The 23422-nt window shown below is 35.6% G+C and overlaps 3 protein-coding genes and 1 pseudogene across 7 annotated transcripts; 2 read left to right on the forward strand and 2 right to left on the reverse strand.

Annotated features, from left to right (window-relative positions):
- Positions 1 to 165: 165 nt before the first annotated feature.
- On the reverse strand, positions 166 to 5150 carry LOC9314964 (nuclear poly(A) polymerase 2). Of its 5 annotated transcripts, none has more exons than XM_002880669.2 (13): positions 4682 to 5150; positions 4530 to 4607; positions 4237 to 4344; positions 3993 to 4055; positions 3757 to 3918; positions 3315 to 3428; positions 3170 to 3232; positions 2757 to 3086; positions 2515 to 2679; positions 1417 to 2379; positions 1230 to 1325; positions 898 to 944; positions 166 to 779 (listed from the first exon to the last, which is right to left on the reverse strand). In XM_002880669.2, the coding sequence occupies exons 1-13, from the start codon at positions 4823 to 4825 to the stop codon at positions 746 to 748; spliced, it is 2367 nt and encodes a 788-aa protein (XP_002880715.1). In that variant the 5' UTR covers positions 4826 to 5150; the 3' UTR covers positions 166 to 745. The 5 variants fall into 5 exon arrangements, with proteins under 5 accessions (XP_002880715.1, XP_020883616.1, XP_020883615.1 ...); XM_021027957.1 differs by having other exon boundaries at positions 166 to 776; positions 868 to 944; XM_021027956.1 differs by having other exon boundaries at positions 868 to 944.
- A 6584-nt stretch (positions 5151 to 11734) lies between these two features.
- Positions 11735 to 15293, forward strand: LOC9316783. The gene is made up of 12 exons (XM_002878851.2): positions 11735 to 12220; positions 12291 to 12542; positions 12634 to 12729; positions 13029 to 13206; positions 13312 to 13380; positions 13465 to 13565; positions 13709 to 13801; positions 13885 to 13956; positions 14214 to 14333; positions 14426 to 14476; positions 14565 to 14753; positions 14923 to 15293. The coding sequence occupies exons 1-12, from the start codon at positions 11855 to 11857 to the stop codon at positions 15088 to 15090; spliced, it is 1755 nt and encodes a 584-aa protein (XP_002878897.1). The 5' UTR covers positions 11735 to 11854; the 3' UTR covers positions 15091 to 15293.
- Positions 15294 to 15465: 172 nt separating this feature from the next.
- LOC9314965 (serine/threonine-protein kinase Aurora-2) lies at positions 15466 to 17819 on the reverse strand. Its single transcript, XM_002880670.2, has 10 exons — positions 17712 to 17819; positions 17091 to 17198; positions 16869 to 17015; positions 16674 to 16769; positions 16472 to 16567; positions 16278 to 16374; positions 16075 to 16192; positions 15908 to 15980; positions 15692 to 15818; positions 15466 to 15659 (listed from the first exon to the last, which is right to left on the reverse strand). Exons 1-9 carry the CDS (start codon positions 17739 to 17741, stop codon positions 15717 to 15719), a joined length of 867 nt encoding a protein of 288 aa, XP_002880716.1. The 5' UTR covers positions 17742 to 17819; the 3' UTR covers positions 15466 to 15659; positions 15692 to 15716.
- A 2416-nt stretch (positions 17820 to 20235) lies between these two features.
- LOC9316784 lies at positions 20236 to 22396 on the forward strand (annotated as a pseudogene).
- The last annotated feature ends 1026 nt before the right edge of the window (positions 22397 to 23422 follow it).

The following is a 23422-nucleotide window of genomic DNA, read 5'->3' on the forward strand; positions in this document are numbered from 1 at the left end:
CAACATCATAGTAAGAAATCCAGTGATCAATTCAATTACCTTAGTAACAGTTACTTGCATAAACCAGAGATCGAAAAAGTCATCGTAATCCATAGATAAACTTTTTCTATCTCTCAACTCTTTTCACAAACCTCAAGCAAACTTTAGTAATTAAAATCTAGCAGCAACAAGAAAACAGGAGATGATTTTATGTACATAATCATATAACATTGAAAGATCCCAAATCTCAAAGCATATAAAATACAGAAACAAGTCTGAAATAACCAGAATAGGCAGACAGATACATTACACTTGCCTTGTTCTATGGTTATCTCACTGGTTTCTTCTTTTTAATTTTGTATCTCTCTTATTGAACTAGCACAGCTCCACATTTCACCTGGAGCATATATTGTCGAACAATGCATGTCTCGTCCCAAACTCAGTTATTCATACTCATTCTTCCCAGAGTTTGGATGGATACTCACAATCCCACCAAGAATCCAACAAGTAAATCATTTGAAAGTTATTATCTTTATTCTTTTCTTCTATCTTTTTTTTTTTTTGGATTTTTTAGAACTTTTTTTTACCTTTATAAGCTTTTAGTTTTCATATTTAGGTGAACTTACCAATAGTGTCGAGTTCTGAAGCTGTCATCCAAAGCAAACACTAGGTTGCTTGATTCTTGTTATTTATTTTTGTGTTTTCTTTTTACTTTTTACTTTTTCCTTTGTTCTTCCGGTTCTCATTAGAATTGCGGAGACCTCGCTCACACTATGGACTTCAAGCTCAACCTCCTGCTGCTATAAAAAGTACCAAGAAAACCAAAACAAGAGCATAAAGAGATCATGATTGGCAAAAAAAGCAGTAATGGGTTGCAAAAACACATACCTCATCATTGCATTCTGCAAAGATTCTGACCTAGCTCCATCGTCCAGCTTCCCCATCCCGCTGAGCAAAGGATTTGACTAAGACACAAATAAAATATACAAGGAGACAAGTCAGAAGTGATCTGGAAAGAGAAAAGAACCTAGTTTCAAAAAGTATGAAATAATACAGAATAAAGAATGGCAGTGCAGGACCTGTCAATGAAAACTGATGGAAATATTTCAGAAAAAGATGGAGAACATAAAATTGATCACTTAAGTAGCACAACATTCTAATTTCAGCTTGTTATCTCATATTTTTTGATTCAAAAAATAAAGCACAAGATCACCCTTCAATATGTCATGCAGTGAGTGTGAATTAAAAACCTGAAGTTCTTCTGACAAGCCACTTTTGAACAATCTGTCTGCATGCAAGTTTCTATGTTCCACAGCTGAATCCAAATTTGCAGGAGTCAAAAAACCCTGTAACAACCCATGATCACTAACAACCCAGTACGTTCAAGACATTTCGCCAATTCGTTTACAATATTATCATCGAACAGCAAAAACTCACCTCATGATCAAGGTTCCGCCCACAGTATCCATTCCACAAAACACCATCAGCAATTTCTCCCGACTTGGCTTCCCTCTCAACTTCATCAACATCTTCTTTTACATTAAGTCGCCTTGGAAGATGTTGTGTGGCAGTGTCATTAATAGATTCAGAGCCCATATCACGACCTATTTCTTTATTCTGCCAACCTTCACATGCTAGCACAGCACGAGGGTCAGGTCTCACATGTTTTCCTACAGGCTCAGCCAGACCATGATAACCTTGAACTAGAGCCCTACTATCTACTTCCAGGATTTGCTCGCAACCGGAGTTATGCTCATATTGAGAAAATTTTATGAGTTCCGTGCTTTTACGGATAAATTTTTCAGCCTCGACTTCCACGTTAGGAAGACTTCTAACATTGCAAACAAGATCACCAGTTACTAAGCATTCAGCTCTAGGACCTGGCGCAATGCCAATCTGAGGAGTCTCACCAGTAGTGATACCACTGCTGACAGGAGAAACTGCATCCAGACTATGTGGACTACGAGATGCACGCTTCTCACGTTTCTCTGGCCGGGTATCCATAGTTTCATTATCATTCTTTCTCTTCGCATATCCATCAACAGAGTCGGACAAAGAACCAACGACCCCCTCACCAGGTTCTCTGCATTGTTGATTCTGGTGCCTTGACTGCCGAGGCCTTTTATATCCCTTTGGGAAAACAAAAGATGGAAGCTGCCGTCTTCGAACATGAGAAACATACACATCCATCCCAGGTCTCCAAAACATATACATGTTTACTTCTTGCCTGAACTCGTCCACTGTTCCACGTATATCGAACTGTTGACATTCTTGGCCACCAAATCCTTCTGCCCTCTGCAAGCCCATGAAAAAGGCACAATGTCGAAACTTCTTCGAAGTGTCTACATACTCATTTGGTTGAGGGTGGCACATTAACATCCCATTTGTGTCTCGTTCTATCTGCATTATTGGATTAAAAAAGAGAAGCAGAGAAACCTTAGATGATTATTTATTCTACCAGTAAAAAAATTGAAGAACACACTGGAGACACAGAATGTGTACTCCTCAACATCAACTGAACTTAAGGCTATCTACCTTCAAGGTCAATTGCCTGAACCGTGACTCCACCCAACCTTTCCATGCCAATAAATCTTCGGCATCTAATGCTAGTACATCAACCTGAAGGTAGTTTTTATATGCCTCAAAGAACATATATTGCTCAAATAAGGAACTCCATTGTTGTTTATTTAGCTCAATCTCCTGCATATAAAAAATTACTTAGCAACGGGATCCTGGGTAAACTTTTCATAACAAAATCAGGTGTTATACTTCCTAACCTGACAGATCGTGTTGCCAAACTGGAATTGCTCTGTCATAACACGAAGTGTGCTTTGAGAGACATTGTAACTAGAATTCATGCATGGGTATGCAGGAGTTATTATTGGCATAAGATGATAGCGGTCACGATGATTTTTCCGTGGGTCCCAGACAGGAAAGCTAAGCTCATCTTCTTCTATTGTACAAAGCATGACTGGATTCGGCCAGCGCCATTGTATATATACTCTAAAAAATCGCGAAACCAACATACTAGGAATAGCATTTGGATAAAGCTGGCACAGGCGTGCAACCAGAAGTGCCCAGTTTACACCACCAAGAAATCCAGTAACCTGCTCAATATAACAGGGATTACAAAAGCTTTAACCTAAAAATATTGTCAACAGATGTGATATTCAGAAAGACACCACCTTACATTTGAATAGACCCCACGCTTCTTAGCCCAGTACTTCAGGCATCTTAATGTTGTCCGGAAGTGCTACATTTGCACATAACATAAGAGATGGCTTACAGGATTCATTAGTTTATAACAAAAAAAAACTGGCATTCAACGACTTTACCTCGGAATTTGGAACGAGTTTAAGAATCTGATCAGCAACCCTACAACCATTAAGACTGCGGACAGTTTGTTCATCCACGTCACACAGCACAGAAGAGTTGGAGATATCCAGATCCTGTTAATAAATTGATTCCAGAAAATAACAGGATCTGACTCAGTAAGAATTTATAAACTTTGGCGAGAACTCAGCTCAATACTCATATATAAATCAAGCCTGACAGCGCTAACACAGCAGTTCTAGATCTCCATGTTCACTAAGGCTAACAATTTCTGTATAGAAGTTTCTTTGATATCTTAACCTTTGGGTGATGTGTATAATACTATGTGATCATCAACATACAATACACACACCAAACCCACCAAACGAAATCCAAGATAACATAAAGGTATCGTGAACCATCCCCTAAGTTTCAACAGAAACTGAAAAAGGCTATATTGATTACCTGTGGGATAACTAGAAGTGATATGCTAGCATACAGAAGATCAATCGATATTCCTTGGAACTTAAATTTCATGACTGGGACATGGGCATCAGTAACAGGTTGAAGTTCAGTCACTTCTTCCATTTCAGCCAACATATCACGCAAGATAATGAAGAAATCCTCCTATAAAATTAACCTGTTAGCAACTAAACTACACACCAGACCTTTACATCAGTAAGACGTAATTCAATAGTTACCTCTCGGTTAACATAAGATGGGCCAACACACAAAGTATCAATATCAGCCCTAGGTCCGTGAACCTGCAAGTCAACAACATAAAAAAATTTCACCCTCAAATACAAGTAATGTAGAGACGAATACAATGTTACTTCTCTTGATTTCAGTGATATTCCCAAGGCTCAACAGAAAATACATGATCCAAGTTACCCATAACCTTTTGCTAAACAGATAAGATAAAGTTAAACTAAAACTTAAACTTACTCCAAGGCGGTAAGATCCAAAAGTGAAAATGACAGCATTTGCATCGTCCACCATCTGATCTGTATAGCCCCTCTGACGAGTTAACTGTTTCACCCAGTGTTTTACAATCTACACAAAAAGTTTGAAAAAAAAGATATGTTAGATGAGCCAATAGACATAGAAGGCCTACACTACATAATTATCAATTTCCACATAGAAGTCTTAGCCTAAACACTACGAAAAGAAAAATGAGAGAACAAGTCTTAGCATTATCATCATCATGAGAAGACAGTCAACAAAACACGCTTATTCACCTGATCAATGCGCACCAGAACTTCCTCTCTCCGCATAGTTTCTTCCTTGCTCTCATAGAGCCCCTCATCAACCAGAAACTTCACAATAAATCAGCCAAAAACGCATTGTTCCTAAAAACAATTTTCCATTGGAAATAAAAACACAAAGCTACCTTCTCTAGTTCCAAATTACGCTTAACATCAGCGGCACAAGGACCAGCAATAGAAAGTGGCTTCGTGATTCCATAGGTCTTAAGAGCTTTTACCACCGGTGGAGAAGAGCCATCGTCCGTGCGTTGTTGAGTACTACTCACCATGACAAAACGCGTAAACAACAGAAAACCCTAGGCGATATCTCGATCTGATTAAGCACCCAGATCATGAGAACTTCGGAATCAAACAGAAGAGAGTCATGGCGGAGATTGAAGAAGGAGAAAGGAGACAAAAGAGGAAAGAAAAAGTGAGAGAAGAGCGAGAAAAGCTCGAAAACGAAATCGAAAACCCTAAATTGATGGATAGAGAAAGCTCTCGACTAGAGAATTTCAAAGGAAAGTCAAAGAAAATCAAACGGATTAAAATCAATTTTGACTTGTTCAAAGGAGGGAGAGAGATGGAGAAGCAAAGGTCACTAGTTTTATTGGTTAAATCGAATTCAACAGAATCATATTTTTATTGGTCACTTGATTTTAAAAATCTTTTCTCATAATTATGCGTATTCGTTTAATTATTTCAAAATGCTAATTGAAATCAACCAAAGATCTATATATACATTTTTGGATGACTTTTAGCAAATAAATCCTGGATTTGGAATGTATTTACGGATGAATGCCATTGGCATTAATTATTTAAATTTGAAAAATATTAATTAAAGATATTACCAACACGATTTCGAGAATCATAAATTCATATCTTCCTTAATTTTCTGAGTCATTAATGTGATAATCTTTAGGAAATATTTCTCTGTAAAAAAAAAATCCACATTAATGAAGGCATTAAAATCGACACTAACAATTAAATTATTTAGATATTCAATTATTTTAAGATTCTTATATCTTATTTAATATATTTTTTTAATATCTCATTCTTTAATTACTGCGTTTAGAATTTATTGGTTGTTACATATTTTTTGGTGAAATTTATTGGTTGTTACTTAATAAGTAATTATGGTGCGTTTATTTTAGTTAATATCTAATTTAAAGGATTTGTTTTCTTTTATTATTAATAAACGAATAACATGTATAGAAATAAAAGATTTTTCTTGCGACTCCATAATAAAAATATTAAACTCTTATTTTCTACATTTCTTACACATAATATCCTCTTATTCAATAACAAAAAATATATATTGCATATTTTTAAAAATATTTATAATATTTAAATTATATAAAAAGTGTGTAATATTAATATTATTTCAACTCTATACAAATTTAATATATATGTATATATATCTTATGGGAACCATTTAAAAGAAATTTTTAAATTGACTTGAATTATATAGCTTTTAAATAAAAGTATTATTAAAAAGAAAAATAACTAAATGATGTTTAATTTCACGGGACGGGTAATATGATGGGACGGGTTTGGGTTGATATTTATAAAAGATAGTATACCACGGGTAAAATCCTAAAATTAACAATCAAAATAATCTATCAAACAAATTACATTTTGATTTTTTTAAGAAAATATAGCCCCGCGGTGTACTGCGGGTTAAAATCTAGTATGTTTAAAATGCTAATTGAACTCAACTAGATTATGTACCCGCGCATTGCGCCGGATTTTAATTTAAAACTTTTATCAATACGAATTTTTGAGTATAAATATAACCATTTGAATTTTAAAAGATTTTAGTTTATTCATGTTTATTATCTTCTATGATTTACTCGTCGTCTCTTAAAATGTACTATCTATTCACCTTATATTGGCTCACATATAATATATTCGACTATGAATTAGTCTTTAAGATAGATCGTATCTATTTCATCTTTTTTTTTATAAGTTGTATGATCTTTTTATTAAAGTGAACAACTTATAAGATTTTTATTCATAAGGTTTTATTCGGGGAGATTCTATTCATAAGGTTTTTTTACCATATTTTGGATTATCTAAAATTGCTTTATAGACAACAAATCTCATATATATAGACTCATTCCTATTTATAAACATTGGATTCAAACGTCTAATTTTACACTTTATCTTGACGATTTGAAAAATACAAAAATCTCTTTTCATATATAAAATTTACCGTATATTATGATTCTGTATAGTATTCTTAGTGTTTATTTTTCTCAATGTGTAACATATGAACTCATAAAAATTATTTTAATATAAAACTATGTTTTTTTTTTTTAAATATCCATGTTGTTTCTAATTAAAAATCTTTCATTTCCAGTTTCCAATTAAAACATATTCTAATTTCCAAATAGCATTCTCAAATATTATTATTACACAGTTTTACTTTTCAATTAGATTATTTTATTTTTATTGGTGATGTTTAGGATAGTTTTTTTCTTTGTATTTCAAATCACATTATTTTTTTCAATATATATTAATTTTCTAAACACTGATTAATATTAATTTTTTTCTTTAGGTATTCATTTGTTTTTTTCAAAACACTTTAATTTAGAAAACATCAATAAAATAGAAATTTTTATTAATATACATATTTATATTATATTAGAGTTATAAATAATAATATGTACTTATTCCTTCTTAATATTTAATCGGTATCATGAGTTGATACTTAACATTAACAAATATATTCTCAAATTTTAAATTTGTATTTTTTCAGAAATGATGTACTTTTTATTTTAAGTAAAAACCTTTAAATTTGTTTTTTCAGCTCTTCTTTTCTTTATTCTACTAAATAATTGTAACTCTTAAAAATGATTGTTGTACCATTAAAATATATGATAAGTTTCTTTTTTCCTATCTCTAACCAATTAAAAATATTTACTCATTATATGTTAAGATATAATTATCTAATTTTATATTTATTTCTCTATATAAAATTTTCATATTTTGTATTGTATATTTTTCCACTTTGTTATAATATTAAATTGTTTTTTTTTGTAAATTACTGTTTTTATTTAGTAAAAATTAAAAATAGAAAGAGTGTGAATTAATTTTAGTTTTAATGTTTTTTTTTCAAAATAAGATATGTAGAGCCCAAAATGTAAAATATGATTACATGGATGCCAATGTTTCTTATTTTTCTTTATTCTAGTAAATAATTGTAACTCTTAAAAATGATTATATGTTAAGTTTTTTTTTTTCATATCTCTAGTCATTTACGAATATTTACTCATTAAATGTAATATATAATTATCTAATTTTATATTTATCCAATCTATATTCAAAAATTTCATATTTTGTGTTATAAATTTATTTTTTCTTTTTAATATTTAATTTATTCTTTTGTAAATTATTATTTTTGTTTAATGAAAAATAATAATAGAAATTATAAAATATGTGAATTAATTATAGTTTTAATGTTTTTTGTTTTAATAAATAAAATATGTGGAGCCCATACAAAATTAAAATAAGATGACTTGGATGATGATGTGGACACCCCAGATGGAGAGACAACTCTCTCATTATATATATAGATTAAATATATGTTTATTGAATCTAAGAGAGAGTTATAGACTATGCATGATGAAATTGATGGTCTTATTCGAAGAAGCTAACTCTTGCGATCGCATCCGCATATTTGTTTCCTTCTCTTCCTCTAAACTTACAAGATGGGTTTAACTGTTTTTTTTTGTCCAAACATTGAATCCGTGAACTTCTTCTTTAGACTCAGCCAAAACATCGGCTCCTTTCGTCATCATCAAAATATTTCACTTTCAAACTTCACCTCTTGTAATCCAAAATTGTCCAAACAGTTCATACCTCAGACCACCACCCATAACTTCAGCTTCAATACTAGAGATATACTATGGATAAGTTTTCGCTCCTAACAATTTGACATCTCCTTTATCATCTCTGAGAATCCACCTACACTACAATGATCTAAACCCTTTTTCCAACAAGCATTTGTTGGATTTGTAATCATCAATGTTCTTTCAATTCATTATGATACGGATATATTATACGAGTGTGAGATTTCTCTATAAGAAATTGAGATGTATATAAAGAATGTAAATAATACATATTTCCTATTCCATCACTCCACTACAGCGTCTTAAGGGGGGATGATGAGGTCGGAGCGGAAGTTGGTGAAGAGTTTGGTGCATATAAATTGTCAAGATTGTCATGGAAGAAGGCCTTTTGACATCAAGTTAATGAATTGGCCATCAGCAAGACAGAAAAAACGTTGAGAACAAGCGTAATGTTTACGTGTTTGACGACAGGGTTGAACGTCTTATCACAATCAATCCCAATTTCTTGAGATTTGCCATTACCCACAAATCGAGTTTGGTAGTGGTACAACTTATCATCCGAACCAAACGTGTGCATGAATAACCATAAAGAACGCACAATGTTAATAGATTTGGGTCGTGGTACCAAAATCCACGGTCTATTTTTAATTAGAGCATTATATTCATCATATATGGTTAAGATGAGATTTTGGGAGAAGTGGGATGATTTATGTGTGAAGAGATATCAATTTTTTTTGTTTGGTGATCTTATGTTCGCTGCGAGTCATCATGGGATGATGAGCTGCAACTTGATGTGGTGGAACGGTCGCTGGTGGAATCAAGATATGGACTGGTTGAGGTGGTGGAACTTGTGGCTGTTCCATCTCATCGGGAATAAGTGGCAGAATAAGAATTTGTTGAAGAAGTGGTGATAAAGCAGGAGGTGGAGTTGGGGTAGAATAAGAAATAAGAGATGGAGACCCTTGCAAAGTAGTAGAGAAAGGGACTTGAGTTTCATCAAAAATAACATGGCGATTTATTATTACCTTTCTTGTAGTAATGTCGAGAAAGCGGTATCCTTTCTGATTGGTAGGATAGTCGAGAAAAACACATGATGTGGAAAGACACCCAAATACATGAAGATAAGTGTAATTAGGTGATTTGTGAAAGAGGTTGGTATAGGGAATGTCTTGATTAATGAATGAAGATAGGAGAATGTTGAACATATGTGTAACCCTTTCTTTCTTTTCCTTCACTAGAAACCCTAACCCTTGAAACCCTAGCGCCCTCTCAGCCTTCTTCGTCTATAATTTTATATGAAATGAGAATTGAAAGTTGCAATTATCCTTGGATTGGTTTGAGTGCGAATCAAAGACAACGCCGTCAGGGTGCTTATGATACGATGCGGAGGAGACGAAGTAAGGTCAGAAGCTGCAGCAATGGTTGCTTCTGGTGCAATCTGTTGAAGCTCGTTAATGGCGGTTAACAAAAAACCGTGGGCCTCCTTCGAAATTTTTTTCACAACTTTAGGGAATTCGAACTCGGGTTAAAAAGTTATAGAATCCCAAATGTTACCGCTAGACCATGATAATATACTCTTAAGTTTTAGTTAAGAGATTGTATGCAGGGCCGGCCCAAACAATTTTAGTGCCTAAAGCATAAAAAAAATTTGGTCCACTAAGAAAAACTGTTGAAAAAAATAAAGGGCCAATTTGTGCAGAGACAAAAATGAGATAGAAAATTAGGTAATCAACATTATGGGATTGTGGTCTTCAACAGAGATAATATTTACGAGAAAACCACCTTTTTTTATAATGATGCGCGTGGAAGCAACAGTTTTGACTTTTTTGGGAAACAAAAAAGCAACTGACAGTTAATAAATGTTCATCAGTGGAATAATAAATAAGATATTTGATTTATTGCAAAAACGTAGAGAACGAAAATGTATGTAGAGTGTTATTAGTATGTATATACATGTAAACACGTATATAGAACGTTATTAACATTTATATACATGTAACCATGTATATAAAAAGTTATTAATATTTTTACATTTGTAAATATTTAAATATAGATCTACAAACAAATTTGGACATCCACGCAAAAAACATTTGGGCATCCACACAGATCTATAACGCAAAAATCCAGATTTAACTGAACTTTTGGAGAGATATCAAAGAATATAGATAAATAAAAAATATCCGGATTCTCCGGCGCGACAGAATGAATAGTATATACAGCGAATTCTCCGACGCATCGGAGTAAATAGTATACACGACACAGCAAAGTGACTAATATACACAACGAACCAGTTAAATCAGAATAGAACAAAACTGAACAATAGTGTTAGAGGAAGATGACGAGACTTGAGAAAATGATGAACATGTGAAGCAAATGAACATCCAAGAGATAATTTGACGTGTTTGTCTACTTTATTACGATGGAAACGCGTGAGGTTAGTTTAGGCAAAAAAATTAGGCTAAATATTACATTGTTTTAGACTCCCAAAAAACTAATTTTGCCCAGATCCATAGTCTCTCACCCAATTATCTCAAAAATAAATACAAGTAATGGTAAAGATAGGAATTGAACTTGTCACTTAAAAGAGAGTATAATAGTAAACTCAACTGCTACACCACTTTAACGTTTTAAGAAATGATGCCCCTAAAAAGTTAATAAAGTTTTGATGCCTAAAGCCCTTGCTTCACGGGCTTTAGCCCCGAGCCGGGCATGATTGTACGTACAGATTAAAATATGAGGATTTAAAATTTAACACCGTTAAATAATTCTGTCACAGCTGTTAACGGCTGTTAACTTCTGGGTTTGATTCGAGCAATAATTTTTATACAGAGATATTTTAAGACCACAAATAATTAGAGAAGGTATTTTATTCTAACTAAAAAGTATTAAGTATTAAACGTTCAAATAAAAACTATACATGGATTTCTTTTAAAAAATTTCCCGAAATTATTGAGATGTATATAAAAATTGGAAATAATACATATTTTCCAAATCTATCAGCATCGACATTACACTTTAATTTATCTGGTTGGGCTGCCATATGATACGAATTGGTAACTGAACCAGGACAATCTTGTTTCCTTCAACATAGCCTCCTGCCACTCCTTTGCTTCACTAATCACCCTTACATTACTTTATACGCCTCTTCACAATGATAATTGCCCTTGATATTAGTTTATGTGCCTCCTCATCCTCATGGAGTCATGGTGATTACTTGATTAGTGAAACATAACTCATTCATTGCCTTTCATATTCTCCTCATAATCCAGTTCGGTCATGGTTTTAAAATACTAAAAAAGTGGTCCATTTTTCGAATTTTCTCCAAATTGTCATAAACTCTCCATTCGGTTTATGATAAAATTCAATTTCGGTTTAGATTTGAATAAATTCCCGGTTCGATTTAGTTAGTATAGCCAGAATTTCAGAAACGCCTCCTTCCTTCCTTCCCTCGCCTCCGTCTCTCCAATGCTCTCCCGTGTCTACCCAATCCTCCGCCATAACCGTCTCTTCTCTGCAGAAGCGCGTGAAATGCCACGCGCCACTCTCCTTCTCCTCCAACCCAACTTCCTACGCTTTTCCCCGAGAACTCCTCCTCTGAATCGTCTCGATGTTTCTTCGTCCGAGTTTTCTTCCATGTTCCGTCGGAGATTCCACGCTTTACGCAGCACCGTAGGAGACTGGACGAAGCTTCCGAAACCTCCGGGTCGGGTTTTCGCGGAGAGGAGAGAATATAGGAAGATTAGGAGAAGAACTCCGAAGAAGAAACAGGAATTGGAGCTTAGTGTTAGTATCTGCATCGAAGAACAGCTTCCTGATGATCTTGAGATTCAGGTTTGTTCTTTGATAATTCAATTTAGCCATTCTAGTTGTGTTGATTCTTATCAAATTTCAAACAATGTAGAATATTGCGGAAATGCTTCGTCTCAATGTGCCTATGGCAATGACATTGGCTTTCAATGGTTTGAAAGATTCCAAGTATAAAACAAGAGAGACTGATATAGAAGATCTTGGTGGGTACGAAACTGTCGAATTATCGGTCATGCTTTGTAATGATGATTTCATTTGTAAACTCAACAAAGAGTGGAGAGGTGAAGATCATGCTACAGATGTGCTCTCCATGTCACAACATGTCCCTGAATTGAAGCTTCCAGTGGTAAAGATTGTGTTTTTTTGATTCACTGGTTTTTAATAGTGTGGTGTGGTTCCAAATGGTTGGTTACTCATTATGGTTATTCTTCGTGTAGCTTATGATGGGAGATATTGTCATTTCTGTTGAGACAGCTGCAAGGCAGGCTGCAGAGAGAGGGCACACTCTTCTTGATGAGATACGTATTCTTGTGGTAAGATTAATAGATGTGGAGTTGGAACCTGTTACTGACTTACTTTTTAACCGAAACGTACAAGTGAAATGTGGCTCCTTATAGGTGTAGATTAGAACTACTAAGAGTATACTTTGGTTTTATTTTGCTTAGAAGTATAGTTCTTGATCTTTGTTGTTCCATTAACCATGTAAGAAGTCAGTAATGTGTTTCCATAATGTTTAGAAGATATAAGAAGGGCAGGAGCCAATTTTGTTTTTTATTCAGGAATGGTTTAATATGACTTGTGTAATTTGCTGATAACTTAATGGTTTTTTAAGATTCATGGGTTGCTACACCTACTGGGTTTTGATCATGAGATCAGCAACGAGGCTGAGAAAGAAATGGAGGAGGAGGAGGAGTTGTTGCTAAAAAGCCTTGGGTGGAAAGGAAAAGGACTCATTCAGAGTGCATATGACATTGAAAAAACAGCTAAACCTCAGCTGGAGAAATCAGATGGTATTTTCCTGTGTTTACTTGTCAGCAACTGTGTAACAATCATTTACACTCCCCCTATTATCTTCTTGTTCTCTCTAAGATAAACTTATAGACTACTGTTAAAAGACAGGAAGGAAGGGGATGGCCTAAGATTGTACAGACCAAAGTTCTCCTATATATTCTGTGATATGGATGGTAAGGTTACATATTTAACAATGTGTAGTTGTTCGTTTCGGTTTTCTTCCCTTTCTCATGGGATTTTGATGTTAACTCTCCTAGGCACACTGCTTAACAGTAAAAGTCAGATTTCGGAGGCAAATGCAAAAGCTTTAAAAGAAGCCATGTTGAGGGGACTTAAAGTAGTCATAGCTACGGGGAAGGTGAGAAGACACCAGTTTCAATGACTTCATTTTGGACTCTTCTTTGTTTTGTCCAACTATGTCTTTCCTTATTTTTGTTATTTGTTCGTCTTTGAAAAATGTTTTGGAGATGGTATCTATTCTTAACTCTATTTATTTCACAGTCTCGCCCAGGCGCGATCAGAATCTTGAAGACGGCTGATCTAACTGGATCCGATGGCATTGTCTCAGAGTCCTCTCCAGGCGTTTTTGTTCAGGTCTCCTACTTTCTCTAACGTAAGGGAATTAGTGAGGTGCACCAATATCAATGTAATCTCACTAAATATCTGTTTAATTACAGGGCTTACTTGTCTATGGTAGACAGGGGAAAGAAGTGTATAGAGGATATTTGGACCGAGAGGTCTGCAGAGAGGTAAATCCACTTAGTATTTAGACTAAAACAACCAGCACAGACTTAATTCTCATACCCTCGGCTTAGTTCACAACATGCATTAGAATTCTGGAACCCAACCCCCTTTGCATCATAGTTCTCTACCATGGGAAGCAGAAAAAACCCTACTTAACTACAGACAGTCTTCAGTCTATTATCCGTGTGTATCTTGATTGAATAACTAAGTTCTAGAATTTCTGTTTCATACGTACCAAAATGTTGGTTTTTGTAATATGCAGACGTGTCTTTATTCTTTGGAGCATCGAATTCCTCTCATTGCATTCAGCCAGGATCGCTGCTTGACATTGTTTGACCACCCTCTTGTTGACTCTCTTCACACAATCTACAATGAGCCAAAGGTAGGTTAATGAAACTGTTACGCTCTCTCTCTGTCTAGTTATGATTTTTTTAACAGCTTCTTGCATAATCTCTACATGTTTTGTATCAACAGGCCGAAATCATATCATCGGTTGATCAACTTATAGCTGAAGCTGACATTCAGGTGATTCCCGGAGTCAGAACTTTTATTTTACTTTATTACATCTGTATAAGTCAAAGTACTGATGTCTGGTTCTCTTGTATATCCGAAGAAAGTGATATTTATGGACACAACCGAGGGGGTCTCATCTGTTATCCGTCCGTATTGGTCAGAAGCTACAGGCGATCGTGCTAATGTCGTTCAAGCTCAATCAGACATGCTAGAAATCGTCCCGCCAGGAACCTCCAAAGGGAACGGTGTAAAAATGCTACTCAATCATTTGGGCGTTTCACCGGATGAGGTAATAATCTAGCATCTTTTTACGGCATTTTAAAGAAGCTCAAGAAGGCGTAAGTATAGAAGTCAAACAAAAAAGTTGAATTTCCACCCCTGAACCCAAGTTTCCAAGACTTGATTTCTTTGTTCAAAACTAAGATAATTGATGAAGCTAACCGGATTCTTTTGATCAGATAATGGCAATTGGAGATGGAGAAAACGACATAGAGATGCTGAAACTGGCCTCGTTGGGAGTTGCTCTGAGCAACGGTGCAGAAAAGACAAAGGCAGTGGCTGATGTGATCGGTGTGAGCAACGACCAAGATGGTGTTGCTGATGCCATCTACCGCTACGCTTTCTGAGACTCCACCATATTTAAGTACAAGATACACCAAATTAAATTTTTGAGGTTAAGTAGGCATTATTCTTCTTCTTTGTCTTACAGATTAAAAAAAAACATTATTCATTCTTGTCTCAGTCACCCACCTTTTAAAGGAAAATGATTGATTGCATGAGTGTGTCACTTGTTGTGTTCAAGTTCGTTAAATCTTTCATTCGTTTGCCAGATGCTTGTAGATTTGTCGTTTGCCTTGATAACAAAAAAACAAGTTCAAATCATATGATCAAATCCAGTGGATTTGTCATCAGTTAACATTAATCTTACAATGTGCAACTAATCAATTGGTGAATAAGTTCTAAAACTAAGATTAGTGCCACGACCGATGCACAAAAGCTGGTTGAAGTTTGAAACCATTCATTTATTTAAAAGTGATGTAGATTCGAATCGAAGCTAATTGGTGTGAAGTTACACGAATCTTGTTGCTATAAAGTTTGTAGGCAGATATAGTACAAATACTTTTGCAACACAGCTAGATTATATATATAGACTATGAATTGGTCAGATTTCTTTTAGTAAGAATGCAGTCTTTTTGTTTATCAAAAAAAAAAGAATGCAGTCTTTTTCTCCTCTGCAAGGAAGCATGGAGCTTCAACCTCTGTAGAGGCCTGATGGGTCTGCGTTTTGCACAATCCATGGGTGTTCAAGAAGCTTGTGCAAGGGCAAACGTCGTGTAGACTCCTTAACCAGCATCTGTTGGATCAGAAAGTGTGACATATCAGAATTCACTCTTCAAATGCACTAAAGCTTATGAGGGATTTACGAGGAATGCGAGTAGAAACCTGGCTAATCAGGTCCTTTGCATATGAAGAGACAATGGGTTTGGGAGGGAACTTGAGATCCACTTGAACAATCCTGTAGTAGCGCATTTGTACAACAAAAACTGTTCTTTAATATACATAACCACACCATTATACTAATCCCATTCTAAGCTTAGTGAACAGGTTACCTTTTGTATGTCTCTGAATGTTCCCTGGCCTCAAAAGGAGGGACACCATAAAGAAATTCGTAGCAGAGAATTCCTAGACTCCATATATCGACACTTGCATCGTGTTCTACGCTTTCCACTGCAAATCCAAAAGTAGAAGAAAAGTCAATTAGCTGGTTGCAGATGAGACTAGATAAGAAACACTCTGGAAACCTTTCACTTACCCATCTCAGGCGGAAGGTAATCCAAAGTGCCACACATAGTCCTTCTGCGGTTGAATGTGTGTACTGACCATCCAAAGTCTGCAATCTTGAGCTCACCCTAACAGAAAATATCCATGAATACAGAAATATATATAATAAGCAAAGATCAATCACATGGCATTGATGGAGAAAGATAACCAGATTGAATTTGCTACCTGAGCACCAATCAATAGATTTTCAGGCTTTATATCTCTGTGAATTACATGCTTTCCATGGCAATAGATGAGGGCTCTTGCCAATGACGCAACATACTGCCACATAATCATAAGGGTATGAGCTCGTACTAGTATACAAGAAGTGTGACTACACAGATTCAGATTCAGATGCTAGACTAAGATCAATATCACTAGAACTTACAGTTGCTGCTCGACGTTCGCTGAAGTACTTGCACTTCTGAAGCTCTTTATAAAGCTCACCTCTAGCTGCATACTCTAAAATCAAATAAACTCTTTTCTGCAAACAAAAATGATATCCCAAAAACCGTGTTATCCTCACAGAGACAAACATTGTATGTCAACAAGAAGTTCTTCAAACACACAGATAACACAACACCTGATCATAAAAGTAACCGTAGAGTCGCAGAATATTGGGATGCCGAAGATGAGATTGAATTTCTACTTCCCGCCGAAGCTGGTGTTCAACTTGAGATTGTTGAAGCTGAGTCTTAAAAAGAACCTTAAGAGCCACAATGTGATTGCTCTGTTTGCAAATATGCAAATATGTCAGCTTGGTTAAAACGACATCAAATTACTTCTCCTTGTTTAACACACTAACCCGTTTCTCTCTTGCTAGATAAACATGGCCAAACTTCCCTCTACCAAGAGGCTTTCCAATGTCGAAATCGCTTGTAGTCCATCTCTTTTGTGCAGCCTCTGAAACCGCCTGATACAACAATATCACAAAGATAGAAATCCAATTACCTCCCAGAAACACTTAAATCAAAACGAATAATAAGCATAAGAAACCAATCTGTCTTGAATCACATCTCTAAATTCTAACAAGTTTTCACATCCCAATTCGTCTGTTATCTAAAACCGAACTATACAAATTATACTTGCCAGAAACCAACTATGAACAGGAATCAAAAGATAAAATCATAGATCCCAAAACCCTAATCCTCGGATTTGTCAATTAATCTACAACCATATTACGAAATTGCTCGAAATCTTAGCAACAATTTTTCCTCAAAGGAGATGAAATTCAAACAAAACGAGATTCTTCTGGCTCAAAGAAAATCGAGAATCCCAGATCATCAAATCCATTAAAAAAGACCAACGCACAGAAAATACAAACGAACAAGGAAGTAACACGAGATATATATAAAGATCAAAACCCTAAATTCGGTCAAAGAAAGAGGAAATTCGTGAACCAAGAAAATTAGTCATTTCTTCTTACGTTTTGCTGCGTCTCTGTAGAAATCCCCATGGAAGAGAAGAGATCGATGATGAGCCAAGATAAGCGACAAAAAGAGAAAGAGACGACGAGTGTAATTTTTACAAAGCAAAAACAGATCCAAATTGACAAATTTTTAAAAGGGAAAAAAACGTAAACCACCAGCAAAGCAGCAACGGTCGAATCCAGATGCTGCCATGTGTCGATATATCTGCGTCCAAGTTTTTATTTTCAAATATTGTCTCCCGAGAAAGACAATATATTTTGTTATATTACGTTCTTGTAAAATTAAATTATAAATTATTATTTTTAATTGTTTATCAAAAATAAATAAATAATATTTTTTTATAGGAAAGACATTATTTTTTGGATCAATATTAGATTAAAATATAATCAAAATCGATTAAATTTGGTTAAATTTTGGGTAAGTCAAACCGGATAAAATATTATTGGTTTATTGATCGGTTCAATTGGAGGCGTAGTTTTAAAAATAAATCCGAAAGTATGTGTAATTTTATTGAGATTAAAGTTTGTTTTGGCGGTTTTTTCATGAGGCAAAAAATTTGGAGCGAAAAACTGAAATTGCTATTAGTATAAAGCTGAAAAATCAGTCAACCCTTCTTTAATTGGTTTTGGGTGTCTATATATATGGTAAAGATATGCCGAGAACCATTCATCATCTTCCTTCAAAACTTCTCTCATCAGATCTCTCTCAAGAGATCTCAATCCTTGGAGAATCAGAGAACAACACTTTATATATATAGTAGACGTAGTTTTGAGACATAAAATTTTCATCACAAATTTGTAACATTGTAGATAAGATATTATAACTAATTTTAGTTGTCACAACTTCATAGTATTCCGTCATAATATAGTGACGAAAAAAATCTTAACCAAGATTTGTTATATTTAATGACGAACAAGCGATGATAATACTATTGTGACAACGTTGTGACCAATATGTTGTTGCAAATTAATTAGTTACGAACTTATAACGGATATGCAAGTCGTCCTTTGTGACATTAGAATGAGTAAACATTATTCACAAATTAGTGATTAACTAACATTAATTAGCACAAACCCTAATCCTAGTTTAAGAAGAACTATTTAAGATATTGATTAGGGTTTTCCATTTCATAATTTCATGCCTCCTAGACTTAGAGGAGAGAGAAAAAAAAGAATGAGCCGCTAGTGAAATCAAGGACAATTTTCACACATATATACTATTTTTGATTAAATTTATTAAATTTTGTATAACTAAATTTCTTTATAGTAGAAAACTACTCTAAAATATTAATTACGAAAAGTTGGTTTATTTGGGTCGGTATGGTTGCATTAATTTTGTTTCCGATTTGGTTTCGGTTTATACTGTGTTCGATTTCAGTTGGTTCGTGTGTATGCCTAGCCTTTCTATATTGGCGATTTGATCGAGCAATGGGACAACATGGTTCGTGTGTATGCCTAGCCTTTCAATATTTAATTTAGCCGGTTGTTTTGAAGAACTTGTTTGTCTGTAGGTGATACGAGCCAAAGCCTTCTTCTTTGAACTCGTAAAGACAACATATAATTTAAGCAAAACCTTCCCTTTAACCCAAATCTCTCTTAGAGAATTAGGTTAATTGTTGGAGGTTGGTTTCTTATTGATCATAAGAGACCCTTATATAGGCCACGGTACAACCAATCATAAACATAAACTAAAGGTACAACATAGCTCTGATACCAAGTTGATACGAGCCAAAGCTTTCTTCTTCGAACTCGTAAAGACAAGAGATAATTTAAGCAAAACCTTCCATTTAACCCAAGTCTCTCTTAAAGAATTAGGTTAATTGTTGGAGGTTCATTTCTCATTAGCATAACGACCTATATTTATATTGGCCATGATACAACTTAGATTCTAACCTAAACGTAAAAAAAGAAAACACTTAAGCATAGAAAGGAAATTATGAAAACCAAACTCATAAGGTAAACCACCAAAACTAATTAATTAAAACGTACTAACCGGTGGCCTAATCAACCTAACCGTAGTCTCGTATCAGTAGGCTTCACTTTTGGGCATGCAATCACTATCGGCTTGAAATGATATTGGTTCGGAATTATCTCGACTTTTGAATTGGATTCCTCAACCAACATCCTTGCTTAGATTGTGATGTTGTCCTGCTTTCTTTTCAATCGTCAAGTTTGAAATCGAGTGAGAATATGATGTGCCGTTTTCTAAGTTTGGTTTCTCCGACAGTGATGATAAAGACTTTTGTCTCTGGCTTCTGCTCGCATCTTCTTCTCTAGAACCTCTCCATCTTTTGTTATTCCCTTCTTTAAGCTCTCAGTATCGCATCGCCGGAAATTCTCAGTGATGGCCAGTGGAAGCGACGAGTTGGTGAAAGGAAATGTTTATCCAAATGGCGTTGCTTTCCTCACTCTTGTTTGACCTAAAGCTCTCAACGCCATGAATCTAGGTTCGTTTTTCACTTTTTCTTTAATGAATTAAACCCAAGTAAGTTCAATCATTGAATAAACTAATTTTAGAGAAATGGATCTGAAGAAAACTCCTCTGATGCAAGAAAATGAAACTTCTGTTTTAGTATGGCTTCACATGGTCAGATATGAAGCAGGTGATGTGAAACAGATTACAACCGAAAATCAATTGTCAGATATGATAGAGGTCTGGTTGGCTCTTTTTTCCATAAGTCAGGATATGAGACTTATTGAAACAGAAGCATAAAAAGACTAGACATGCAACAGTATTCATCACTTCAGTGTTTTAGAAAAGCAATACTTGCTAACGTCATAACGTTGCTTTCTTTTGGGTATTTACAGCTGAGTATGGCCTGATATGCAAGATTGCTGGATACAAAAAAACCATATGTCTCTTTAATGGATGGCATAACAATGGGATTGGTCTTTCTGGACATAGGCGCTACCGAGTGATAACAGAGGTGCTCATAGTAAATCCCTTGTTCTGTACTTTGTGCAGATAACATTTAGCATGCATTTCTTACCTTTGTCATTGTTTTGTTATCCATTTTCAGAGGATGGTCCTCGCAATGCCAGAAAATGGAATTGGGTTGTTTCCAGATGTTGGGTTTTCATATATAGCAGCTCATAGCCCTGGCAGAGGATATGTTGGTATGTTCATATCCTAGATTCCTAATAGTATCCTTAACTTTCCATTTGGATATTCTAAAGAATAAGAGTAATTGGCCTAGGCCAGTTTTTTCTTCTCTAAGCAAACTTTACCAAACTTATGAAAAACCAATTTTCGCTATAGTACCTCCCAAGTTTTGCTTATAGTTAGATTTGTTGTACAAGGAAGTATGTTCTATATTGCTAACTGCTGAGACCCTATACAATTTGCATAACAACCGCTGTAGTATCATTCTCCACCAGCAACTTTTCAACTTTCAAATTCTGCAGGTGCTTACCTTGGTATGACTGGGAGAAGGATTTCCACACCTTCAGATGCACTGTTTGTGGGTCTTGGGACACATTAAAGACCTGTAGGCATCTGCTTTTGCCTTAGATAAAATCAGCTTTTACTGCAAGTAAGTCTGTTCAAGAAACAATCGAAGAGCTGAAGAAGTACCAGCTGAGCACTGAAGATTCAGGTATAAATATATACATTACTCTTTTAAGGTGGCTACTTATATAATAACGTGTGTGTATTTTGGTGAAATCAAACATGTTTTGACTTTCTGCAAGATCTAGCTGACACCTTAAATGGATACATGTTGTCTTATTTGTTGTTTAAAATAATCAAATTGAAATCGGTATCCTGCCTCTGAGAAATTTGGACACAATGTTTGTGTACAGTTGCAGAATGGGCTAATGAAGCACTCAAAGGCCTTGTAAAAGGAGCACCATTTTCTCTGCATCTAACGCATAACTACTTCTCCAAAGTTGTTTGTGCCAAGGGTAAAACCGACAACGGGATGGCAATGGTGAGTCCAAACTCTTTGTTACCAGTTAAGCTACTAGTGATACTTAAATTTTCTTTCTACTTGAAGCTTAATGGTGTGATGAAAACTGATATGTGTCAAATTACCCTTAGACTAGTCTCTTAATTAGAGATGTCACTATAATATTTATGGGTCAAATTCCACAAATCTCTTTAGTTCATGTAATAAACTTATGACTGCTAAACAAGAAATTTTGAAAATTAAAGTTTGCAATCAAGTAAATCGGTAGTAAATTCAATGGATTAAGGCGCTAGACTTAAAGAAAATCTTTTCCGTAAATCCACTCGACCAACAAGCTCGACTAGACGTCTAACAGGCTTAAACCGACTTAGTATTTTGTCGTTTTGTGTTTTAGGGCTTTCTTGATTTTCACCGGAGGATACTCGACCACCACCACGAGAAGCTGATACTCAACCGACACAACTCGACCTCAATTCGAAGAGAAAAACTCAACCTCTTCTCAAAGTACTCGACCGACGAACTCGCTCCTCCTCCACCGTCATACTCGACTAGCCGAAAAAAGAAAAAAACAACTACTCGACCTCAAGAGCAGACCACCACAAACCGGTCACATACTCGACCATGTTTTCTGGATAAGGAGGAGCCACCATCTCAAAATTTGTTTACTCGACTTAAACCAAACAAAGACCACTCGACCACCGTCTCTCTAACTCACTCGACCTCAACTTCTACTTGACCAACATCGGTTCATTTCAAACATTTCCGATTTTGTATTATCTCTTGAAACTAACCTGTTAACTTTGAGTTATACATATTCTCAGGATCAACATGAGCAACTACACTGGCGGTTCATCAATGGATTCTGACTATAACGTCGATGAGGCTGAATCTTGGTCTTCAAGACCAGAAAGAGAACAACATAAATACGAAAGTTTCAGGAGGAGAGCTGAGATAGCTCGTGGGAAGAGAGCAATGACAGAAAGATATGAGCTGGTAGATGAGGATTTAGAGGACGAGTATATGCCTGAGCATTCTCGCAGAGCTACGAAGCTTCTGAACAAACCGATGAACTACCAGTTGAAGAGTACATCAGACTCTTCAACCTGAATGAGTTCTGCGAAACAAGATATCCGTGCTCCGAGACACTGGCAAAGCTGGGGTTACTGGAAGATGTTCAACATCTGTTCCAGAGTTGTCACCTGGACACTCTGATGAGTTACCCATACGTCGCCTACGAGGAAGAAACAATTAAGCTCTTCTCCACACTGCAAGTGGAGCTCTACCAAGGAATGACTGCAGACGAGTTGGAAAGAGAAGGGTTGGGGTTCCTTACATTTTCCGTGTATGGACAAAGTTACATGCTCACAATCTAGCGCTTGGAAGGATTGTTTGGTTTCCCCAGTGGATCGGGAACCAAACCAACGTTTGACAGAGGCGAGTTGAAGGATCTGTGGCTCACCATTGGAAGCACTACAGCGCTTAACTCTTCAAGATCCAAGAGCAATCAGATACGCAGCCCCATCATCAGATACTTCTAGCGCTCAGTGGCTCATGTCCTCTACTCCAGAGAGTCAACAGGGACGGTGACCAACTCTGATATGGAGATGATCTCTATGGCTCTCAGAGGCACTCTCCATCAAACCAAGAACGGTATGACTCTGCACGGTGATACCAGTGACACACCTCTCGCTATACTTCTTTTGATCCACCTGTGTGGATACAAGAAGTGGGCTATCACTAATAACAACAAAAGAGCACGAGGCGCTCTCTGGATAGGAGGTGTTGTGACACCGATTCTGA

The sequence above is a fragment of the Arabidopsis lyrata genome (assembly GCF_000004255.2).
Source record: "Arabidopsis lyrata subsp. lyrata unplaced genomic scaffold ARALYscaffold_4, whole genome shotgun sequence".
In the NCBI taxonomy this organism is placed as follows: Eukaryota; Viridiplantae; Streptophyta; class Magnoliopsida; order Brassicales; family Brassicaceae; genus Arabidopsis; species Arabidopsis lyrata.